We start from the raw sequence: 25,811 nt of genomic DNA, 5'->3' as shown, positions 1-25,811 counted from the left end.
TTCCACCATTCTATCTTCCAGCTCACTTATCCATTCTTCTGCCTCAGTTATTCTGCTCTTGATTCCTTCTATTGTAGTTTTCATTTCAGTTATTGTATTGTATATCACTGATTGTTTGTTCTTTAGTTCTTCTAAGTCCTTGTTAAACATTTCTTATATTTTCTGGTTCCATGCCTCCATTCTGTTTCCAAGATCTTGGATCATCTTTACTTTCATTACCCTGAATTCTTTTTCAGGTAGATTGCCTATTTCCTCTTCATTTATTTGATCTTGTGGGATTTCACTTTGCTCCTTCATCTGCAACATATTTCTCTGTCATCTCATTTTGTCTAACCTACTGTGTTTATGGTCCCCTTTCTGCAGGCTGCAAGGTTGTGGTTCCTTTTGCATCTGCTGTCTACCCCCTGATGAGTGAGGTTGGTCTGGGGGCTCGCGTAGGCTTCCTGGTGGAAGGGACTAGTGCCTGCACTCTGGTGGGTGAAGCTGAATCTTTTCCCTCTGACGGGCAGGGTATGTTTGGGGTGTTTGTGAGCTTACTACAACTTTAGGCAGCCTGTCTGCTGATGGGTGGGGCTGTGTTCCTGTTTTGCTGGTTGTTTGTTGTGAGGTGTCCAGCACTGGATCCTGCAGGCAGTTGTGTGGGGCCAGCTCTTGGTGTTGATATGGATACCTCCAGTAGTGCACATGCCGATTAATCTTCCCTGGGCCCGGGAATTCTCTGGTGGTCCAGCGTCCTGGACTTGTCACCCCCCCCCCCCACCAAAAGGCCCAGGCCCAACCCCTGACCAGGGAACCAAGAGCCCGCAAGCTGCACATTGCAGCCTGAGAGAAAATAAAAGAAAAAGAAAGCAAACAGGCAAACAAAACCCAAGACAAATACCAAAAACAGCAGCAAACAAAAGCGGCAACACACAGACACAGAATAAATAAATAAATAAAATAAAACAAACAAAAGAATTCAAAAATGAGAACAGTCAATAAGGACTAAACTAACAAAAAATGAAAATGAAACAAAAACAGAAAGCATAAAAACAGTCAAAAATAAAGAAAACCCACAAAACAGCAAAAAAGTGAAGTAAAAGTAGAAAAGTAAAAAATATATATATTAAAAAAAGAAAAATAAAAGCAACAATACCAACAACTGAACAAAACGAAACAAAGAAGAAAAGAATAACAGTAATAATAATATTTTCCTGGGGCCTCCTCTGTCAGTGTCCTTGCTCCCACCGTGAGCCAGAGCCATCCCCCACCTCCCCAGGAGGCCTTCCAGTACTTCTAGGTAGGTCTGGACCTGCTTTGGGCACTGTGGGGCCAGCTCAGACTCTGACCTGGCTCAACTCCCACGTGTACTTGCCCCCAAAGTCCACTGCTGCAAAGGCTAGATTGGTCTCAATTGTGGGAACACTCGTCTCTTCAGGTATTCCACAGACACAGGATTTACCAAGCCTTCTCAGGGATTTAATCCACAGCTTGTGTAGCTGCACAGAGAGGTTTTCATTCCTCTTCCTTAGTCACACTACTCCTGGGGCTCAGCTTTGGTTTTAGCCCCACCTCTGCATGTGGGCCACCCTCAGGCATCTGTTCCTTGCCCAGGCAAGAGGGAGCAAAAGCAGCAGCTGCTTGGGGCACACTTACTCACTCAGGCTGGGGAGGGGTATGGCGGCTACAATTGGGTTGTGCGTGAGTTGCCTGCAGTGGCATGAACCAGCAGGCAGTTGCAACAGACTGTGGTGCACTCGTTCTGGTGGGAATCCCTCCCAGTGCTCACGGAGGCAGGCACTAATGTGTGGGCGTGGTGGTGGCCCTGCCCCCCATGTGCCTCTCAACTATGGCGCCTCGCTTTCCAGGCAGGCCACACTTCTTCTAGGGGCATTCCTGGCCATGCATCCCCTCACTCCTGTCCTCTCTGCTGTATCTGCACAGCCAACAGTGCTCCTCTCCCCATATCCGTTCTACCAACCCCTCACTTTAGCACTCAGCCCCCGCCAGCATCGGCAGACTGTTGTCCCAGGCATGGGTGCCCAGGGCTGATTCCCAAGGAGACTTTGGGATGGGCAGCGCTCAGGCCCCCAGAACCTACACGGGCGAAGGAGACCCTGGCCTGAGGGGCAGGCAGGCCCACTTAGATGGGAGCCCCTCCCAGTGTCCCCGGAAGCTGAAGAAGCCAGTGGGTGGGGAAAGGGGTTGTAATGGTGGCTCTGCCCCTTGCGCACTACTCAGCAATACGCCTTGCTTCTGTGGTGTCCCAGGCTTTTTCCACAGACTTTCCTGGTTGTGGATCTCCTTACTCCTGTCCCTTCTGGCTATCTTTTCACAGCTAACAGCTGTCCCTTCCCTGGGTCCACGCTCCAAATCCCACTTTCCAGCACCCAGCCCCCCTTTGCAACTGGCCACTCATGACTCAGACTGGAATGCGCAGAGCTGTGGTGTAGATCATGCATGCAGTTCTTACTTTGTCCTGTCTTCCACAAACCATCCACTGCATTCTCCTTTGATCCCCCGAAGTTCCTTTTCTGTCCCACCTGATTTCCCCACCATGAGGGAGTTTTTCTGAGTGTGGAAACCTCCCCTCACCTTCATCTTTCTGCCAGGGCTGCTGGTCCCTTTTTTGATTCCTCTTTTCTTTTTTTCTTCTTTCTTTCATCCTACCCAGTTGTTGAGGGGATTTTTCTTGTCCTTTCAGGTGTCTGAAGTTTTCCACTCATGTTCAGCAGGTGCTCTGTGAGAATTGTTCCATTTGTAGGTGTATTCTTGGTGTACTTGTGAGGAGCAATGAATTCCATGTCCTCCTATTCTACCATCTTGACTCCTCTACTGTTCTTTTTACTGTCACCATAGTTTTGCCTTTTCTGGAATGTGATAGAGCTGGAATCATATGGTATGTAGCTTTTCAAATTGGCTTCTTTCACTTAGTAATATGCATTTATGTTTCCCCATGTCTTTATAGCTCTTTTTAAGCACTGAATTATATTCCATTGTTTGTATGTACCACAGTTCATTTATCCATTCACCCACTGAAGGATATCCTGGTTGCTTCCATGTTTTGGCGATTATTAATAAAGCTGCTGTAAACATCCGTGTGCAGGATTTTGTGTGGGCATAAGTTTTCAGCTCACTTGAGTAAATGAGCAAATACTAGGGAGTGCAGTTGCTGGATTACATAGTAAGAATATGTTTAGTGTTGTAAGAAACTGTCAAAGTATCTTCCAAAGTGGCTGTACCATTTTGCATTCCAACCAGCAATAAATGAGAATTCCTGTTGCTACACATCTTGGTGTGGGTCATTCTAATAGGTGTGTAGAGGTATCTTATTGTTTTAATTGCAGTTCTCTAATGACATATGATGATGAATATCCTTTCATATACTTATTTGCCATCTTTGAATCTTCTTTTGTAAGTTGTCTGTTTATTGCTCATTTTGTAATCCAGTTGTTCATTTTCTTATTGTTGAGTTTTAAGATTTTTTGTATATTTTGAATAGCAGTCCTTTATCAGATACGTATTTTGTAAATATTTTCTCTCACTCTGTGGATTGTCTTATTCTCTTGAGAGTGTTCTTTGTAGAATAGAAGTTTTTAATTTTAATGAAATCCAGCTTATCAGTTATTTCTTTCATGCATCTTGCCTTTGGTATTATATCTAAAAAGTTATCAGTCTGGGAATCTGGGTACTTCTGTTGAGGGTTTTTCCTGACTGTAAAGCAAAGGTGTGGGAAAGGAGAAATGGATAGAAAGTGTCTTCCTGTCTTTTTCTGTTCTTTGTGCCTCAGCTAAAGATGCAGAAGGTTTCTGTGGGCTGCTCTTCCTTTGCAGCAACTCCTCCTCTGAATGTAAATCATGATGAACTGAGTGTTTGGAAATCCTTCTCCTAAGCTGAGATTTGGGGCGTATCTGCACTTCTGGACTATCTGAATATCAAGGGCTGAGATTATTTGGAACTGTGAATACTTGTTGTTTTAGAAGCATGTGGTCTGGGAATGGTATTCAAAGTTCCTATAACATTTCCTTATAAGTGCCTTGAGTATATTTTTTTCCTGAGTTTTTGCTTTTTTGCTCCTCTTCTTAAATGTTTTTAATCACTACATTAATAAATAAAATCTACCCCTCTCTGTACCATTAAAAAAAAAGTTATCAGCATGTCCAAAATCATCTAGATTTTCTCCTATGTTACTCTCTGGGAGTTTTATAGTTTTGCATTTTACATTTAGATGTGTGGTCTATTTTGAGTTAATTTTTGTGAAAGGTGTAAGGTCTGTGTCTAGATTCTTTTGTGTGTGTATGTGTGTGTGTGCACGCCATGTGGATATTTAGTTGTTCCGACAGCATTTTTTGAAAACATTAGCTTTTCTCCATTATATTGTCTTTGCTCCTTTGTCAAAGATCAGTTGACTATATTTGTTGGGTCTGTTTCTGGGCTCTGTATTCTGTTCCATTGATCTATTTTTATTATTTTCCCAATATTATACTGTTGATCATTGTAGCTTTTTAGTAAGTCTTGAAGTCAGGTAGGATCAGTTCTTCAACTTTGCCCTTCTTCAATATTGTGTTAGCTTTTCTGAGTCTTTGTTGCTCCATAAAAACTTTAGAATCAGCTTGATATCTGCAAAATAACTTGTTGAGATTTTGATTGAGATTGCATTGAATCTATAGATCAAGTTTGGAAGAACAGAGATCTTGACAGTATTGAGTTTTCCTGTCCATGAACATGGAATATCTCTCCATTTATTTAGATCTTCTTTCATTTTTCATCACAGTTTTATAGCTTCCCTAGTATAAATCTTGTCCATATTTTAGATTTATGGCTAAGTATTTCATTTTGGGGGGTGTCTATATAAATGGTAATGTGTTTTCAATTTCAAATTCCACTTGTTCATTGCTGGTAAATAGGAAAACAATTGATTCTTGTGTTAATATTAACTTTGTATCCTGCAACTTTGCTCTAATCACTTATTTCTTCCAGGAGTATTTTCCTTGATTCTTTTGGATTTTCTACTTAGATGACCATGTTATGTGCAAACAAAGATAGTTTTATTTATTTTTTCTCAATTTGTATCTTTTATTTCTTTTATTGTCCTCTTGTATTAGTTAGGAGTTCCAGTACAATATTGAAAGGAGTGGTGAGGAGGGAATGTCTTTGACTTGCTCCTGATCTTAGTGGGAAAGCTTTGCATTTCTCACCATTAAGGATGATGTTAGCTGTAGATTTTTTGTAGATTCTCCTCAAATTGAGGAAGTTTCCCTCTATTCCTAGTTTGCTGTGAGTTTTTATCATGAATGGGTGTTGGATTTTGTCAAGTGCTTTATCTGCTTCTATTGATATGATCATGTGACTTTTCTTCTTTAGCCTATTGATGTAATGGATTACATTAATTGATCTTGAATGTTGAACCAGCCTCGAATACCTGGAATAAATCTTACTTGATTGTGGTGTGTAATTCTTTTTTATACATTGGTGGATTTGGTTTGCTAATATTTTGTTGAGGATTTTTGCATCTGTGTTCATGAGAAATATTGATTGCTCTGTGGTTTTCATGTAATATCTTTATTTGGTTTGGGTATTTCAGGTAATACTGGCTTCATTGAATGAATTAGGAAGTATTCTGTTCGCTTCTATCTTCTGAAAGAGTTTATAGAGAATGAGTATAGTTTCTTCCTTAAATGTTTGGTAGAATTCACCAGAGAACTCACCTGGGCTTGATGCTTTCTGTTTTGGAAGTTTATTATATTGATTCAATTTTTAAACAGATACAGGCTCTTCAGATTGTCTATTTCTCCTGTGTGACTTTTGGCAGATTGTGTTTTTCAAGGAATTTGTCCATTTCATCTAGGTTATCAAATTTGTGGGCATGGAGTTATTCATAACATTTATTTATTATCCTTTTAAAGTCCATGGGATCTGTAGTGATGCCCTCTCTTTCATTTTTCGACACTAGTATTCTGTTTTCTCTTTTATTTTCTTAGTTAGCCTGGCTAGAGGCTTACTGATTTTATTGATTTTTCAAAGAAACAGCTTTTGGTTTTATTAATATTCTCTATTGATTTCCTGTTTCCAATTTCATTTGTTTCTCCTCTAATTTTTATTTCTTTTCTCATGTTTACTTTAGATTTAACTGGCTCTTCTTTTTCTAGCTTCCTAAGGTGGAAGCTTGGCATACTGGTTTTAGATCTCTGGTCTTTCATAATATATGCATTTAATGCTATAAATTCCCCTCTAAACACTGCTTTCACTGTATCTCACAAATTTTGATAAGCCATATTTATTTTTTCATCTCATTCAAAATATTTTAAAATTTCTTGTGAGATTTTTTTTGACCCATATGTTATTTAGAAATGTGTTGTTAAAGCTCCAAGTATTTGGGGATCTTCCAGTTATCCTTCTGTTTTTGATTTCTACTTTTATTCCGTTGTGATATGAGAGCAGATTATTGGATTGGATTGGTCAAAAAGTTCGTTCAGGTTTTTCCCAAACATCTTACGGAAAAACCCGAGCGAACTTTTTGGCCAACCCTATATGATATCTATTTCTTTAACTTTTTAAGGTATGTTTTACAGCCCAGAATGTAGTCTATCATGGTGAATGTTCCAAGCAAGCTTGAGAAGAATGTGTATCTGCTGTTGTTAAATGAAGTAGTTTATAGTCTGTTCTGCCTTTTGTAGTGTTAATTGAGCACTTCATATAATTCTGTTTTCTCTCCTTTCTTAGCCTATCAATTATTCTTTCTTTCTAATTTTTCTAGTGGTTTTCCTACAGTTTGCAATATTCATTTACAGTTATCCAAGTCCACTTTCAAGTAACACTTTATAACTTCATGAGTAATGAATGTACCTTATATTAACAAAAATTTCCTGATTCCTCTTCTGTCCGTTGTATCATTGTTGTCATTCATTTCATACACACACACACACACACACACACACACACACACTATATATTATTGAATATATTGTTGCTATCATTTTGAACAAAGTATTTTCTGTTAGATACATTAAGAATGAGAAAAATAAAAGTTTTTACTTTTACTTAGTCATTCTCTGCTGCTTTTCCTTTATGTAGATCCAAATTTCTGGTTTATACCATTTTTCTATCTCTTTTATAATTTTTTAATAGATTTATTTATTTTTATTTATTTATTTTTGGCTGTGTTGGGTCTTCATTTCTGCTCGTGGGCTTTCTCTAGTTGCGGTGAGCGGGAGCTACTCTTCGTTGCGGTGCATGGGCTTCTCATTGCAGTGACTTCTCTTGTTGCAGAGCACGGGCTCTAGGCACACAGGCTCTAGAGTGCAGGCTCAGTAGTTGTAGTGGACGGGCTTAGTTGCTCTGCAGCATGTGAGATCTTCCCAGACCAGGGCTCAAACCCGTGTCCCCTGCTTTGGCAGGCAGATTCTTAACCACTGCACCACCAGGGAAGTCCCTCTATCTCTCTTTTAACATTTCTTGTAAGGCAGGACTTCTAGCAATAAATTCCCCCAATTTTTCTTTGTCTCACAATTTGTATATTCCTTTACTTTTGAAGAATAACTTTACAGGGTACAGAGTTCTAATTTCGTGGGTTTTTTCTCTCAACACTTTAAATATTTCACTCCACTCTCCTCTCGCTTGCACGGTTTCTGAGAGGAACTGGATGAAATTCTTATATTCCCTCCTTTATAGGTAAGGAGCAAAGATAAGAATTTCCCCTCTCTGGCTTCTTTCAAGAATTTTCTTTATTTTTGATTTTTCTGCAGTTTAAGTAGGACATGCCTAAGTGTAGTTTTTATTGGCATTTGTCCTGCTTGGTGTTCTCTGAGCTTCCTGGGGCTATGGTTTGGTGTCTGACATTAATTTGGGGAAATTGTCAGTCATTATTAATTAAAATATTTCTTCTGTCCCTTTCTCTCTCTCTTTTCCTTCTGGTATTCCCATTACACGTGTGTTACACTTTTGTAGTTGTCCCATATATCTTGGGTATTCTGTTCAGTTTTTTTTCAGTCTTTTTTCTTTTTTCTTTATAGGTTTTAGAAGTTTCTATTGATGTATCCTCAAGGTCAGAGAGTCTTTTCTCAGCTGTGTCCAGTCTACTGATGAGCCCATCAAAGGCATTCTTCATTTCTGTTACAGTGTTTTGATCTCTAGTATTTCTTTTTTATTATTTCTTAGAATTTCTCTATCTCTGCTTACATTGCACACCTGTTCTTGCAAGTTGTCTACTTTTAACGTTAGAGCCCTTGGTATATTAACTGTAGTTGCTTTAAATTCACAGTCTGATAATTCCAACATCTATGCCATATCTGGGTCTGCTTCCAGCGCTTTCTCTGTCACTTCAAACTGTGATTTCCCTTTTAGTATGCCTTGTAATTTTTTGTGGAAAGGTGAATATGATGTACCAGGTAAAAAGAACTGTGTTAAAGAGGCCTTTACTAGTGGGGTAGGGGAGGCATTTTGGAGTCCTGTGATTAGGTCTCAGTCCTGGGCTTTGAGTTTAATGAGTGCTTCTCATTTTTTTTTACCACTTAGGTGGTCCATGATGGCTAAAGGGGGCTGGAGTTGGAATTCCCTTCCCCCACATGGAAGGCTACAACAGGCTGGATTTGGGCATTTCCCTTCTTCCAGGCTGGTTAGGCTCTGAAAAAACCCCAGTAGGTTAGGTTCTGGTAAAATAGTTTCTCTTGAGGACAGGCCTTGTTAGAAGAATTGAAAGCTCTGGCATATTTCAGAACCCTTACTTTTTTCCTCCCACTGCCTGAAGCACAGGGAATTATTTTCCCAGTTGGCACTGTGAGAACTTGATGGAGCTTCTGGAGGTAAATTCACCAAAGTACATCTCCCTCCCCCAGGACTGGATCCCTCTGGGGTTTTTCTCTCTCAGGCTTGTTCACACTGAGCCTCCAGCACTTCCTGGATTTCAGTTCCTATTTCCCTCCCAGGCATTGGCTCTTGGCAAGGTTTCAACTCCAGTAAATTGTGGTTCTTTTAATTTGCCAGTAAGCAATTTGTCTCTCCAAATTTGGGGGCAGTGGTTTGCCCTGTGAACTCACTCCCTGAGGGATCTAAGAAGAGTTATTGATTTTCAGTCTGTTCATCCTTTTACTTGTTGTTAGGACGGAGTGGTGACTTCCAAGCTCTTTACTGACAGACAGAAAACTGGACTGTCCTTTTTGTATTTAAGAAAATGCTCTCAGCTGTCATGTTTAAAGAACATACTGACAGTTTTTCTGAGGCCATGAATGGACAAGCTTTAGAAAAATTATTTAAAGAAGAGAAGCCATTGATTTATATTAATATTTGTACCTCTCTCTAATATGTTTGTAAATAAAAATTTTAACATCTGTTATGGGTCATGAGGCATAACCATCGCTACTCATTTGGAACATTTTCATTTTCTACCTGCAGCTTCTCTTTTATACTTTAAAAATATGATTTGGATATAGCTCAGAAGAGGCCCTTTTAATTATCCAAATCTACATTTCCGGTTAACTGCTTTTCACTCTGTATGTGAGGGTCCTTACATGCAGAGATTTCTGAAGGGAGGAAATTAAACCTTTCTCACTAGGGAGAATGCAGCTCTTAGAAAGTAGTTAATGCTGCTGAAGTTGAACATGGACCTACTGTTACTATCAGAGAAACCGCTAGTGATTGTTTTGTTTTTAAGTATTACATTAGAATTTCCCTTTGGCATTTGAAATTAGAGTGGTTCTCTTACATTGGAAGACGATTCCGCAACTTTTGAGCATAAAATGTTCCTTGAACAACAGTTTGGATATTTCTGTTCCCAATTATCTCCCTACTGGAAATTTTACATAAGAATGACTTACGTTTTGAGGAGAAACATAAATTTCTATTCTGTTATAATTAACTCTCAATATATGATCAGGGTCCTTTGGATCCAATTTTAGTTTCTGTGTTTCTTTTTGTGCAGTTTTAGCCATTTGTACAGATTAATATTTCATTGTGATTTTTATTGTTATCAGAGGTCTTCAAAAGAACAGGGAGGAAAAAAAATTTTAGATACAACAAAACTTATTCTATCTTGTAACTACTATCAGGTTTCGCTGGGCCACTATCTTATTTTTTCCTCTCTTTTGAAACATTTTGCTATTTTATCATTACTCATCAATTATTTCCAACTATGTTTGAAAGACAAATAATTATTTAAATGGAATAATGATGGAATCACTTAAAAAGAGACAATAGTGGAACATATCATCAATGAACTATTTTTCCTAGTACTACAAGGAGGTCCCTCTCTTTCTCTAACACACATACCAATTAGCTAAAATGGAAGAGAACATTTCTGATTATCTAAAATCCACCAGACATTGTTTTAAGAGCTTTATTTATGTAGATTAAATTATTTAAATCTCACAGTATACCAATATATTACTCCTGGGTTATCAGTAAAGAAACTGAAGTTCTGAGAATATAGTGTTTTATATTTTACACTGTCTAGTATAGTAACTTATGCCATGTAAATATTCTATGTATTTCAATTAATACATTATACTAATTTGTTCAGGTACAATGTATATTTCAGATCCATATAATATTTTGAATAAAATACATATATATTTAATTAACTATAAAAAAATTGAGCACCTGTACATATGAAAAATGGTCCCTGCCTTGAGGCACATCTTAGCCTTGCAGAGTGCTTGCACATATATAGAAGTAACCATAATATCAGTACAAGTTAGAAAGTTCTATAGACTAAGGTGACTATGGATTTGCAAGAGGTGGGAATTTCTCCTAGTTGAAGAATCATCTGTGTTGGTAGATGGTCTTGTACGTTCATCAGTAGGGAAAAAGTGTACTCCAGAAGAAGGGATTATTTCAAGCACACAGCTAAGCACAGGAAAAAGGGCAGTTTACATGTGGCCAGCCAGTTGTAGGTATAAATATAATAACCTGCTCCTCTAGATTTCTATGTTTTATGCAAATAGTTTTTTTACTACAAAATTTGCTTTTAGATAGCAGGCATTTATTTTCTCTTATATTCATGGGTATTTATCCTTTTTGTTTGTTTTACATGTTCATTGTGAATTAAAATTCTATATTGATAAATTAAATTTCTATACATTTTTCTTTAATGTTAAATGTAACCCTAAAACTTTACAATTAATGTCCATAGCTCTTTCCATTTTTCATTACCACAATATTAAGGTTTCTAAAACATATCTATGAATAAATATTTACATATAATTATTCAATTATGGAATTCCAGATTGAACATTTTTTAAAAATCCAACAGTTGTGCCAATGATTTTTACTAATACACACACATGTATACTTTTGCTCATATCAAAATGATATCTTGAAGTAATTTTCTATACAGTTGACCTTTGAACAACGTGGGTTAGAACTGCGTGAGTCCACTTACATGCAGATTTCAACAAATTCACTTAATAAATATATGGAAAGTTTTGGGGAGATTTGTGACAACTTGAAAAAATTCACAGATAAACTGCATAGCCTAGAAATATTGAAAAAATTAAGAAAAAGGTATGTCATGAATGATTAAAATATATGTAGATACTAGTCTATTTTATCATTTACTACCATGAAATATGCACAAATCTATTATAAAAAGTTAAAATTTATCAAAATGTATGCAAACACAGATTGTATGTGGAACCATTCATAGTCGAGAGAAATGTAAACAAGCATAAAGATGCAGTATTAAACCATGATTGCATAAAGATAACTGTGATACATACTGTACTACGGTAATACTTTCCTAGCCATCTCCTGCTGCTGTAGCAGTGAGCCCAAATGTAGTGCACATCTGCTTAAAACGCTGTGACACCAGTCACCTCTACATGAGCACTTCGTCTTTCCACTAAGTTGCATATCACAGTAGAAAGTTCTTTCTCGTGGTTCTCATGTATTTGGTTGGCCAAAAAGTTCATTCGGTTTTAAGTAAAAATAAAAGACACGATTTTCATTTTTACCAAGAATTTTATTGAACAATGTATTCACTAACTGAATGAATTTTTTGGCCAGCCCAATATTTTCCATAATATTTACTGCAATACTATAAACCCTGAATAACACCATGGGACCCACAAAGTGCCACTCGTGATGTTGAAAGTGCTCCCAAGAAATAAGTCATGCTTGGTATGTACCATAAATTGAGGTCTGCAGCTGAAGTTGCCACCATTTCAAGATGGATGAATCCAACCATTGTTTAAAAAAGAGAAGGAAAGGAAATTTGTGAAGCCGTCACTGTGGTTACACCAGCATGTGAAAAACCTTGCACTTTTTGTGCAGTACCTTTTTATCTTGAAGATGTGGCCTTAATGTGGGTGCAGGTTTACTATCAGAAGGACATACCTTAGACTCTAATATGATTCAAGAAAAAGTGAGGTCATTATTTGCCAACTTAAAGCAAATGGAAGGTGAAGGATCTAAAGTTGGAGAATTTAATGCCTGCAAAGGATGGTTGGATAATTTTAGAAAGAGGTTTGGCTTAAATGTCAAGATAACAGGAGAAGCAGCTTCTGCTGACCAAGAGGCAAGAGACAAGTTCCCAGACACCATTAAATCACTGAGGAGAAAGGATGTCTGCCTGAACAGATTTTTAATGCAAACGAAAGTGCATTCTGGAAAAAAATGCCACAAAGGATATTTGTTAGTAAGCAAAAGAAGCGAGTATCAGGATTTAAAGCAGGAAAGAATAGGCTAACTGTATGATTTTGTGCAAATGCAGTTGGGTTTATGATCAGGACTGGCCTTATCCATAAAGCTGCGAACCCATAAGACTTGAAGGGAAAAGATAAACAGCAGCTGCCAGTCTTTTGGTTGTACTACAAGAAGGCCTGGATGACAAGAAGCCTTTTTCTGGATTGGTTTCATCTGTGCTTTGTCCCTGAAGTCAGGAAGTACTTTGCCAGGAAAGGACTGCCTTTTAAAGTTCTTCTGATATTAGACAATGCCCCTGGCCACCCAAAACCCCATGAGTTCAACACTGAAGGCGTCAAAGTGGCCTACTTGCCCCCCAAACACAACGTCTCTAATTCAGAGGGTCATAAGGACCTTGTAAGGCTCATTACTCACAGTGCTCTATGGAAAGGATTGTCAACGCTGTGGAAGAGAATCCTGATAGAACGTTGTGAAAGTCTGGAAGGATTATACCATTGAAGATGCCATTGTTGTTATAGAAAAAGTCGTGAAAGCCATCAAGCCTGAAACAATAAATCCCTGCTGGAGAAGACTGTGACCAGATGTTGTGCATGACTTCACAGGATTTACAATGGAGCCAATCAAGGAAATCATGAAAGAGATTGTGGATAAGGCAAAAAGGGTGGGGGGCGAAGAGTTTCAAGATATGGATCTTGGAGAAATTCAAGAGCTAAGAGACACCACACGAGAGGAATTAACAGATGAGTGCTTCTGAACCAGGACTAGATGAGGAAGAGGATGTAGAAGAAGCAGTGCCAGAAAACAAATTGACATCAGACAAGCTGGCAGAAGGTTTCCGAATATTCAAGACGGGTTTTGACTATTTACGACATGGACTCTTCTATGATATGGGCTAAAGCAAAACAACAGGAACCCTTCTACGATACAGGCACTGAAACTAAAGCAAACGGTGGAAGAAGGGTTGGTACCATATAGAAACATTTTTGGAGAAATGAAAAAGCAAAGAAGTCAGACAGAAATTAAGATGTACTTCTGTAAAGCTACACCAAATATGCCTGCCTCTCCTGTCTCCCCTTCCATCTCCTCCACTTTGTCTGCCTCTGCCACCCCTGAGACAGCAAGTCCAACCCCTCTTCCTCTTCTCCTCGGCCTAGTCAGCATGAAGTTGATGAGGATGAAGACCTTTATGATGATCCACTTCTACTCAATGAATAGTAAATAATCATCTTGCCATACTGTTAATAAACTTATCTGTTGTGTATTATGAGAGTATCTTCATGTGAAAATCGAATACCTGTATGGCAAGTACTGTATGAGACTTTTTGTGTCCTCATCATCATCAACGCCCAAGTATTCATCATGTAGAACATTGTGTGCAAGGTGTGTTTTGAGGTGGATAGCCTAACCTTATATAGGCATAAGGTGAGTGATGTTTAACAGAAAAGTAATAACATGTTAGTTTTCTTACTGTCTTATAACTTTGCTTTCAAAGAATTATATTACCATACAGTATGTCTCTCTTCCTCTCTCTCATAATTGGAGATACTGCATATCAACCTATCATCACAGGTAAGGGTTTTTAAACAAAATGTAACAGTGTTTCCCATCCTATCTTATGAGTATGACTGTACTACTCTATGCCATAAAAATGTGATAACCATTCATTCATTAGTGTATAGGAAAGGCTACTGTGAAACAATCATATCAATTACACTAGGCAACCATAAAGCAGTCATGTTGCTGTTTCTTTGTTAAACATGAATTTCATTTTCACATTATCTTTTAATTTTTGATGTCTAGTGTTAGTAATACATATGACATCTACAGTGTTTTGTATCATAGAAGACATTATTGCTGTAGGTACTGACAGGCAGATGATTCATCTTGTAAACAGATAACTTACAGCACTGATATATACAGTACAGTACTGTAAATGTTTTTTCTCTTACTATTTGCTTAATAACATTTTCTTTTCTCTGGCTTACTTTATTGTAAGAATACAGTGTATAATACATATAACATATAAAATATGTGTTACTCGACTGTTTATGTTATCACTGTGGCTTCTAGTCAACAGTAGGCTATTAGTTGTTAAGTTTTAGGGTAGTCAAAAATTATACGTGGATTTTTCACTGTGCAAGGGGTCTGCACTTTAAATCCACATGTTGTTCAAAGGTCATCTGTTCTCTATTTGATTAGACTCTTCATTATTGCTGAGTCTTTCTCTGATGCACTGTTGGCAGCTCAGGGACCCCAGATGGAGGCAGCAGGCATAAAACTTAGGGATTTGTAGTCAAATGGATCTGCCCCCACTGCATGACCTCATGCAGTGAAGTGCAGATGGAGTACGCCCCTTTTAAAACTATCATGAGGATTAAATAAGATATTGTCTCTATAAAGTCTTTATTACATGTCTGGCTGGTAGTATGGGGTTGGCCAAAAAGTTCGTTAGAGTTTTTCCAGACTTTTTGGCCAGCCCAATAGATGTACACGTAGAGGTAGCTGGGATTTAATTCCAGATCCTACATACTCTAGAGCACATAAGCTGACCATAAGCTGTCTGGAAATGAGATACACTAGATGCTAGCTGGTGGACATCCAACCAGCCATCAGATTTAAGGGAGGAGGTTTGTCAAATAAGTATACCAATCCCTGATGTTATTACTTTTGGATTACTTTGTTTTACTCAGCTCTGGGAGCTGAGTTTGTTAGCATTTTGATCAAAAGAACCACTGAAAACACATATCATGGTATGAGAAAGTAGAAAATTCTAACTGTGTAATGTTGCATTTATTTGAATAGGAGTGTAGTTCACTTTTTTGAAGCAGCCATACCTTATTATCTTACAGACAAATCCAAAGCAGATGGCAAAGTTGCTATGGTGGCCAAGAAAGGGGTAAGATCATGTTTTATTAAATCAAATATACAGACTTCAAATTCAATCTGATTAACACTATTTTTAAAAGAAAATTAAATTAATATTTTAAATCAAAATGACATATAATCAAATTTTTTCTTCTAAATGTTAGTTGACACTAAAAATTTAATATTTATAGTTACTTTTATCGATGTTATAGAATTATCAAATAGTAGAATAATAGAAAATTGTAAGTTAACAAGTAAACAATTGCTTTTATTTGTACATACTCTCATATACTAAAATATTTTTAATATGTCATGTTATTATAATGTATGCAATCTTCATAGAAAATTCAAATAATTAAAATTCACAGCTTAATATGGACTTTACCTTAAAGTTAAGTAGAGAACAGTATCAGACATTTGTATGAATCTTTTTAATGAAAATTTATAAAGTTAATAGCATTTTAAAAGAATTTTTAAAATTTAACATGTCATTCTATACATTGTGTGTGGAGATATGTTTAACTCTAGTTACTGTCAAAACTGTGATTGGGATAGGTTGAGCCTTGACAGTCTCCTTAAGTGACAATATTCTCGAATAGTAGTTTCTCTCCTTGTGTCCACCACTATCAATGCTTTTCCCACTCCCTTGCCAGCTTTAGATATCACCAATTTTTACATATTTGCCAATATTTGAAAGGAGAAAAATATGCCATTTTTATTTCAATCTGCTGTTATTTATTCTTTTATTTTAGTGAGGTTGAGCATTTTTCATATATTTATTGGACATATTTCTTCTGAAAACTGCCTGTGCATATCCTTGCCCATTTCTTCCATGAGCTTTTTTTACTTTGATTGATTTATAGGTTGAACTGCTTCTTTGGATCTTCATTTCCTTATGAAGACTCCCCTGTCACATAAAACTTACCTTAGATAAATTTGTATGCTTTTCTCTTTTTAATCTATCTTTGTTACAGGGGCCCCAACTGAGAGCTTAGAAGAATAGAGGAAAAAGACATTTTTCCTCCCCTACACTAAAACCAGTTATCCGAATACCATTTATTGACTAATAAATAATCTTTCCCTTCTTTACTTTACTGTTTTTCTTTTGTTATCTTCTTTATAGTATATAGTATACCTTCTTCATAATATAACATACGGCATTTAACATGTCAAAATATCTGTTTCTATATCACGTATCTAGTCTTAAAAGAATTCTAAATTGCTGTAATTATTGTTTCTCTGTCTTTTCTTTAATGTGTGGATTGGTGATCCTTCATTACCCTACTTTTTCAAAAATTGTTTTCATAGTTCTTGCCTGTTTAGTTTTTCAGATTTTATGTATGTATGTATGTATATTATGATGAATTGACATTTTAAAAACCCTTTCTGTTTGGGGAGAGACTGTCCCTCCCAAGACTAGCCAGATCTTCTAGATGGCACAGGGTACATCTTTCATATGTACCAACTAATTCCAAACCCATATCACCCAACTACCTTCTTATCAAATTCTCAAATACCAAGCCAGTATTGCCCCTGCCCTAAATTATCCCAGGCCCAGGTTCCAGCCAATGGAGACCACCCCTCTAGACCAAAGCCTTCCAGAATTATTCAAAGTAGCCAGTCCTAAACTGTTTACCCTACCCTACATTTCCTTTCCCATGGAAACCTCAATAAGGCACAATTTAAATAGTTTTAACAACATACAGATGAACTTTAGAAATATTTAGTTAATTCTCCCAAGAAAAATTCTGTTGAGGTGATGATTGGTATTGTAGAAAATCTACGTATTCATTTGGAGAGAAATTACATGTTTATAAAGTGAATGCACACACGTAGAAATATGTCTCTTTATCATTTTTTCTTTAGTTTTTTTCAATGTAGAATTTTACATATTTCTAACTAAGGCCTTCCCACATTATTTGTTACTAATTGGAAAAGGATCTCTTTTTTATTTTTTCTAATGAAAAAGAAAATCATTTTTATTTATTTATTTTTGGTTGCATTGGGTCTTCGTTGCTGTTTGTGGGCTTTCTCTAGTTGTGGCGAGTGGGGGCTACTCTGTGTTGCGGTGTGCGGGCTTCTCATTACAGTGGCTTCTCGTTGCAGAGCTTGGGTTCCAGCCGTGCAGGCTTCAGTAGTTGCAGCACGCAGGCTTAGTAGTTGCGGCACGTGGGCCCTAGAGTGCAGGCTCAGTAGTTGTGGTGCACAGGCTTAGTTGCTCCATGGCATGTGGGATCTTCCCGGACCAGGGATCGAACCCTTGTCCCCTGCGTTGGCAGGTGGATTCTTAACCACTCTGCCACCAGGAAGCCCCCTCTAAACTTTTTTAGCTTATATATAGAAAGTATGTATGTATGCATATCTTTTTTTCTAACACTTTATTTTTATTAATGCCAAGAGTTTAACTTATACCTCTTGAAAGGCAAAATTAATGACCACTTTTCTTGATTTATCCATTTATGTATAAGGAATTCAAGCTATTATATTTTCTGATAAAAAAAATTTTCCCCCAAATTATTGCAAAAATTCTTCATAATAAGCAGGAAAATTTCATTAGCCCAATTGCAGAAGTCGCTTACATTTTATGAGTAGATGTCTGGATATTTGTGCTAATTAATAAGCTTGTTTATTAACATAGAATTCATGTACTGCAGCTCACTTGATTCACTTAGCTTTATATGCATCTTTCCACAAAGATAAATATTATAATAGATCTCTACGGCTGGCTTCTAGCACCAGGCAGAGAGATACCTCAGGAAAGAACAGTAAGTAGAGGAACCCCTTGGGAAGAGTCACAGTCACGTTTCAAAACTCATTTAATTTCCTTTTGGATTTTACTTTTCTTCACCTTTCCGTAGACCAGTGTTCCCAAAACTTGAATCATTCAGGTATTCCATCATCATTTTGCCATTTTCTGTGCTGTTAGTTACTGTAGTTTTCTTTCATTTGATTAACCTTTTTAGTAATTTAATTTTTTTATTGAGGTAAAATTTAAACACCATGAAATGCACAGACCTTAAGGGTGGAGTTTGATGAGTTTTTCTTAAGTGTATATACCCATGTAACTACCATTCCAGATTAAAATAGAGAACATTTTCATTACCCCAAAAAGTGTCCTAACCAAAATTTTAAGATGTAAATGTACTCTTTTGATGTGAGTTGCATTTTCAAATATATAAATAAATATATATTAATATAGAAAATTGTCCATTTATCACTTTAAATCATCAGCGGAAACCTTCACATAGAAAGTTCTTTTTCTACTAATTTCAGTTTCTCTGTTCTCAAACCCTGTGCCACTCTATGGCAGTATTATGAAACAGCCTTCCAGGGGAGTGATTTTTAACAAGATATTCTTTAGTAACTTAAAAACTAAACCTGCCTGATTAGGTTGCAAGCTTATCTTGAATTAAAATCTATAGGAATTCTGTAGGATAACTATTAGTAGGAAAGTAGTAAAATTAGACAAAATGGATTAATTGTTGATATCCAGAAACTTTTATATACCATTTATGAGAACAAGCAAAGACCCCTTGATTTAGAGTAACTCTTTTCTGGTGTGGATGATTATATTTGTTTCTTAAATAGAAAAGTCTACTATGGGACTTATATATTGGCTTAACCCTGTTTTTGACTTGACTTTCAGTTTATGGATCTGACTTCAATCAAACTGACCTCCTTGTAGTTTTCTTAAGATGGGCAGTGGGAATGGGAGGAGCTGGGATAGAGGGGAAGTGGGCATCGGGATGAGTATAGCAGGCGTGAAAATCCCTTTGTTTTTCTTCCCTGGAAGTAAAATGACAGCATCCTAGTGTGAGGGCCACACTGGTCTCCAAGCTCTCAGGTTGTTGTCCAGCAGTCGGCTTACGACTTACAAAGGGTAGGTTTTCCACCCACAGGGCTGCTAGGCGCCTCTTGTTTTCAGGGGTTTCAGGTCTGAAGGGGAGTGTTTTGAGAGGTGGAAGTGGTGGGGGGTATCCTAATACGATGACTTGTCCCAGTGCACTGATTTATCTGAGAAAATTCAAAGTTTAGTTATGCAGACCTGGTACTTGGTAAACAGAAATTCATCTTTATCAGTAATATCCTCTCTTAACTTTTAAGAATTGTTTTCATCCTAATTACTAAAAAACAAAATATCATTTTTAAAATGTCACCATTTATAATAATAGAAGATTGTATTAATTTTTGTTTCTCTGCACATTATGCCCATTTGAAAATTCACTCAAGGTATTAATTCACTTGGAATTCAAGTTTAGTAATACTTAAAATCTAGTGTCACAGATTCCAGAAATTCAAAACTTTTCAACCGTAACTCTCCATGTTTTCTATTCTATATTTTAACTTTGAGCCAGAGGCAATAAAAAGAATTCTACAAAATGTGATTGCTCTTTTGTTAAGATACAAAAACCTTTTCAACTTGAGTCCTACTAATCACATGAAGAGCAGGTGTTGTCCTTTGTTATTTGGGACTAAAGGTTGTATTATGCAGCTGTCTTCAGTTTTGTTGATTATATTCATTACAAGTATAGTCCTTTCTCTCATCCAGACACACAAATTATGACTCCAACATCAAGCTACACACACGATGAATCTGGGTTTCTTCCAAAGTTTGGGATATTTCTCATTCACCGTCACCTTCCTCATCCCATTCCATTAAAACCAAAACCAATCTTACTAATCCATAGAAAAGTGGATATAACATACAAAAGGAATTTGAATGTAGCTATTGCACTAGATATTAAAAATGATCTTTCTATGTCTAATAGAAATAGCTATTGTTTTCCTGTTTGCAGAGGGAAGTTGTTATCATTGGAAAAAGTATGCTAGTGAAAATTAGTAGAATTTACATATAACTTATTAGAATGAATCTATAATTTTAAATTTATAAACATTTGGCTTCTGCCCATAATAGCTTCTTCAAACTTTTTATTTATATTAGACAACACAAGCCTATTTCTTTTCTTTGAAGACACATAAATTATTACTTTTAAATTCTTTAAAATTGTAATGACTTTGGGGTGATATTTTTTATGTACTAATGCCTTTACTTTGCTTCAAAAATAATTTGCTCTGTTATGAAATATCTATATTAGGTACACATCTTAAATCTGTACTCCCCCACATACTGGGAACACAGTCACCCAGATCAAACAAAGGGAGGTGTATCTTGCATATCCTTCCATGAATCTAGGCTCAAGAATGTATTTCATTTCAACCTCTGGGATCCTCAGCTGATGTAAAGACTTGGATCCAGATAAAATATTTTAAAAAATAGTCTTTTTTTTAAAAAAAGTGTGCTGTTGTGCAGAGTCTGTCTATTCCTGTGTAGGGGAGATCATCTTCTTTTGCATGTTGCTGAGGATTAATGTTCAGAATTTGACAGTGATTGTGGGTTAAAGAATCAGGCCAATTATCCTTACTACTCAAGTTGATGGAGAGAAAAGTGGTAAAATAGATAATGAAGGTCTCAAAATTTGTTCTTTAGTCCAGAAAGAATACTGTAATATGGGTACTATAATGAATGTTCTCTGTACATCGGCTTTTTAGGATTTAATTGAAATACGTAGATTCTAGAATGTCTTCCTGAGAAATCTTACCTTTTCCCAACATTCCTCTTGCTAAAATATCCAGTGACTTCGGAAAAACTATACACAAATAGGAATTGTTTTCAAAAGACTTGGATTTTCAGACAGTGTCCAATTGCAAGTCAAATAATCTAACTTACCAGCTTCATTCAATCGGATAAACAACTGATATAAGTTCTGCTTTTTTCTGATTTCCATGGAACTCTTTCCTCTCTGGACACTCTGTTCCTATTAGTCCTTAGTATTCTGAAGCTCTATATAAATATGAGTACAATCTGTGCTATTTAAAAAATAATAAACTTCCTGAACTTCTGTGTTCTATCACTGGTATAGCTAGATGGTCAAAGACTGTTTAAAAAAAAAATCAAGTGCAAGACTTCAAAATTTATCAGTGAAGTACATAGTCATATAGTTCCTTGAGGTGTCCTGTTACTTCTGTCCTCAGCCAAGATTGGGAGGTGTTAATAGAAGGCCTTTTCATGCCTTCTGTTTAAGGTGGTCTAGTGGTCAATTTCTATTTTAGGGGAAAATATTCTCCTGTGTCTCAGCTCACTGCTTGACCACACACTCCAGTATTTTTTCTAGTAAGCTCCTCAAAGCAGAGAAATCCACAGTGCTTTAGTGTGAACTTATACATGGCTGAAGAGAGTGCAAGGGACAACTAGATGTTTATAAGTCATGTTGCCAGGGACTGGTCTCTGATATTGTCCAAATCTCACAGGAATACCCCTCTACTGAAGATTGACCAGAGTGAAACATTGGTCATTAGCAGATATCTATGTAAGAAACACTGGATTTGTAGATGATCTGTTGAAATCATGTTTAAATAGGGCTAGAAAATGATCATTTCAGCCTTCCTTCGTTTTCAAAGAAGTGTTAAAAACAAATATTATCTGAACCCGAAGACTTAACTTTATTATTGGTACTCTCCAGATACTCAGATTAAGTAATAACCATCTTTTACAATGTTGCATGAAACCAGTTTTCTTCCTTTTCCAAGCATATATTTCCCAGCAGATTTACCAAAGGGGAATGAGAATATTGGCTTTTCCTTCTATATGATGACTTTTGACAAGGAGTTTATGTACATTATTCAAGATACAGATTCATTCTTTTGTCAAAGTAGGCAGCTCTTTACTGATTACTGACTGACAATTATTCTCAAAAGGTTACAAAACATATTTATGTCTTGTATGAGCATAAATTGCTGATCAAAATTTTACAACCTCAGATTTAGCACAGCTAACAAACTTGTTCTTCTTGCTTAAAGAGATTTTTAATTTTGGGACTTCCCTGGAGGTCCAGTGGTTAAGACTCCATGCCTCCACTGCAGGGGGCTTGGGTTCGATCCCTGGTTGGGGAACTAAGATCCTGCATGCCACATGGCCAAAAAAAAAAAAAAAAAAAAAAAAAGGTTTTCTTTGTTGTTGTTGTTTTTGTGTGTGTGTTTTGTTTTACATCTTTATTGGAGTATAATTGCTTTACAATGGTGTGTTAGTTTCTGCTTTATAACAAAGTGAATCAGTTATACATATACATATGTTCTCATATCTCTTCCCTCTTGCGTCTCCCTCCCTCCCACCCTCCCTATCCCACCCCTTTAGGTGGTCACAAAGCACCAAGCTGATCTCCCTGTGGTATGCAGCTGCTTCCCACTAGCTATCTATTTTACGTTTGGTAGTGTATATATGTCCATGCCACTCTCTTGCTTTGTCACAGCTTACCCTTCCCCCTCCCCATATCCTCAAGTCCATTCTCTAGTAGGTCTGTGTCTTTATTCCTGTCTTACCCATAGGTTCTTCATGACACTTTTTTATTCTTAAATTCCATATATATGTGTTAGCATACGGTATTTGTCTTTTTCTGACTTACTTCACTCTGTGTGACAGACTCTAGGTCCATCCACCTCATTACAAATAGCTCAATTTCCTTTCTTTTTATGGCTGAGTAATATTCCATTGTATATATGTGCCACATCTTCTTTATCCATTCATCCGATGACGGGCACTTAGGTTGTTTCCATCTCCAGGCTATTGTAAATAGAGCTGCAATGAACATTTTGGTACATGACTCTTTTTGAATTATGGTTTCCTCAGGGTATATGCCCAGTAGTGGGATTGCTGGGTCATATGGTAGTTCTATTTGTAGTTTTTTTAAGAAACCTCCATACTGTTCTCCATAGTGGCTGTACCAATTCACATTCCCACCAGCAGTGCAAGAGTGTTCCCTTTTCTCCACACCCTCTCCAGCATTTATTGTTTCTAGATTTTTTGATGATGGCCATTCTGACTGGTGTGAGATGATATCTCATTGTACTTTTGATTTGCATTTCTCTAATGATTAATGATGTTGAGCATTCTTTCATGTGTCTGTTGGCAGTCCGTATATCTTCTTTGGAGAAATGTCTATTTAGGTCATCTGCCCATTTTTGGATTGGGTTGTTTGTTTTTTTGTTATTGAGCTGCAAGAGCTGCTTGTAAATTTTGGAGATTAATCGTTTGTCAGTTGCTTCATTTGCAAATATTTTCTCCCATTCTGAGGATTGTCTTTTGGTCTTGTTTATGGTTTCCTTTGCTGTGCAAAAGCTTTGAAGTTTCATTAGGTCCCATTTGTTTATTTTTGTTTTTATTTCCATTTCTCTAGGAGGTGGGTCAAAAAGGATCTTGCTGTGATTTATGTCATAGAGTCTTCTGCCTATGTTTTCCTCTAAGAGTTTGACAGTTTCTGGCCTTACATTTAGGTCTTTAATCCATTTTGAGCTTATTTTTGTGTATGGTGTTAGGGAGTGATTAATCTCATATTTTTAAATGTACCTGTCCAGTTTTTCCAGCACCACTTATTGAAGAGGCTCTCCTTTCTCCATGGTACATTCCTGCCTCCTTTATCAAAGATAAGGTGATCATTTGTGCGTGGGTTTACCTCTGGGCTTTCTATCCTGTTCCATTGATCTATTTCTGTTTTTGTGCCAGTACCAAACTGTCTAGATTACTGTAGCTTTGCAGTGTAGTCTGAAGTCAGGGAGCCTGATTCCTCCAGGTCCGTTTTTCACTCTCAAGATTGCTTTGGCTGTTCAGGGTCTTTTGTGTTTCCATACAAATTGTGAAATTTTTTGTTCTAGTTCTGTGAAAAATGCCAGTGGTAGTTTGATAGGGATTGCATTGAATCTGTAGATGGCTTTGGGTAGTAGAGTCATTTTCACAATGTTGATTCTTCCAATCCAAGAACATGGTATATCTCTCCTTCTTTTTGTATCATCTTTCTTTTATCAGTGTCTTATAATTTTCTGCATAGAGGTCTTTTGTCTCCTTACGTAGGTTTATTCCTAGATATTTTATTCTTTTTGGTGCAGTGGTAAATGGGAGTGTTTTCTTGATTTCACTTTCAGATTTTTCATCATTACTGTATAGGAATGCCAGAGATTTCTGTGCATTACTTTTGTATCCTGCTACCTTACCAAATTCATTGATTACTCTAGTAGTTTTCTGGTAGCATTTTTAGGATTCTCTATGTATAGTATCGTGTCATCTGCAAACAACGACAGTTTTACTTCTTCTTTTCCGATTTGGATTCCTTTTATTTCCTTTTCTTCTCTGATTGCTGTGGCTAAAACTTCCAAAACTATGTTGAATAAGAGTTGTGAGAGTGGGCAACCTTGTCTTGTTCCTGATCTTAGTGGAAATGCTTTCAGTTTTTCACCACTGAGGACGATGTTGGCTGTGGGTTTGTCATATATGGCCTTTATTATGTTGAGGAAAGTTCCCTCTATGCCTACTTTATGCAGGGTTTTTATCATAAATGGGTGTTGAATTTTGTCAAAAGCTTTTTCTGCATCTATTGAGATGATCATATGGTTTTTCTCCTTCAATTTGTTAATATGGTGTATCACGTTGATAGATTTGCGTATATTAAAGAATCCTTGCATTCCTGGAATAAACCCCACTTGATCATGGTGTATGATCCTTTTAATGTGCTGTTGGATTCTGTTTGCTAGGATTTTGTTGAGGATTTTTGCATCTATGTTCATCAGTGATATTGGCCTGTAGTTTTCTTTCTTTGTGACATCCTTGTCTGGTTTTGGTCAGAGGGATGGTGGCCTTGTAGAATGAGTTTGGGAGTGTTCCTTCCTCTGCTATATTTTGGAAGAGTTTCAGAAGGATAGGTGTTAGCTCTTCTCTAAATGTTTGATAGAATTCGCCTGTGAAGCCATCTGGTCCTGGGCTTTTGTTTATTGGAAGATTTTTAATCACAGTTTCAATATCAGTGCTTGTGATTGGTCTGTTCATATTTTCTATTTCTTCTTGATTCAGTCTTGGCAGTTGTGCATTTCTAAAAATTTGTCCACTTCTTCCAGGTTGTCCATTTTATTGGCATAGAGTTGCTTGTAGTAATCTCTCATGATCTTTTGTATTTCTGCAGTGTCAGTTGTTACTTCTCCTTTTTCATTTCTAATTCTATTGATTTGAGTCTTCTCCCTTTTTTTCTTTCTGAGTCTGGCTAATGGTTTATCAATTTTCTTTATCTTCTCAAAGAACCAGCTTTTAGTTTTATTGATCTTTGCTATTGATTCCTTCATTTCTTTTTCATTTATTTCTAATCTGATCTTTATGATTTCTTTCCTTCTGCTAACTTTGGGGTTTTTTGGTTCTTCTTTCTCTAATTGCTTTAGGTGCAAGGTTAGGTTGTTTATTTGAGATGTTTCCTGTTTCTGAAGGTAGGATTGTATTGCTATAAACTTCCCTCTTA

General features: G+C 36.8%; 1 protein-coding gene across 1 annotated transcript in view; it reads left to right on the top strand.

Annotated features, from left to right (window-relative positions):
* The window catches only part of ZCWPW2 (zinc finger CW-type and PWWP domain containing 2), a 139,777-nt gene that overhangs the window by 93,841 nt on the left and 20,125 nt on the right, over nucleotides 1-25,811 (top strand). Inside the window, exon 5 of the mRNA XM_082848474.1 lies at nucleotides 15,465-15,511. Coding sequence (XP_082704600.1) covers nucleotides 15,465-15,511 — 47 coding nt within the window. The remainder of the gene's footprint in view (nucleotides 1-15,464; nucleotides 15,512-25,811) is intronic.

The sequence above is a fragment of the Leucopleurus acutus genome, assembly GCF_964270905.1.
Source record: "Leucopleurus acutus genome assembly, chromosome: 10".
Lineage (NCBI taxonomy): Eukaryota > Metazoa > Chordata > Mammalia > Artiodactyla > Delphinidae > Leucopleurus > Leucopleurus acutus.
Note: the sequence above shows the minus strand (reverse complement) of the source record. Positions and strands in the feature narration are given on the sequence as shown.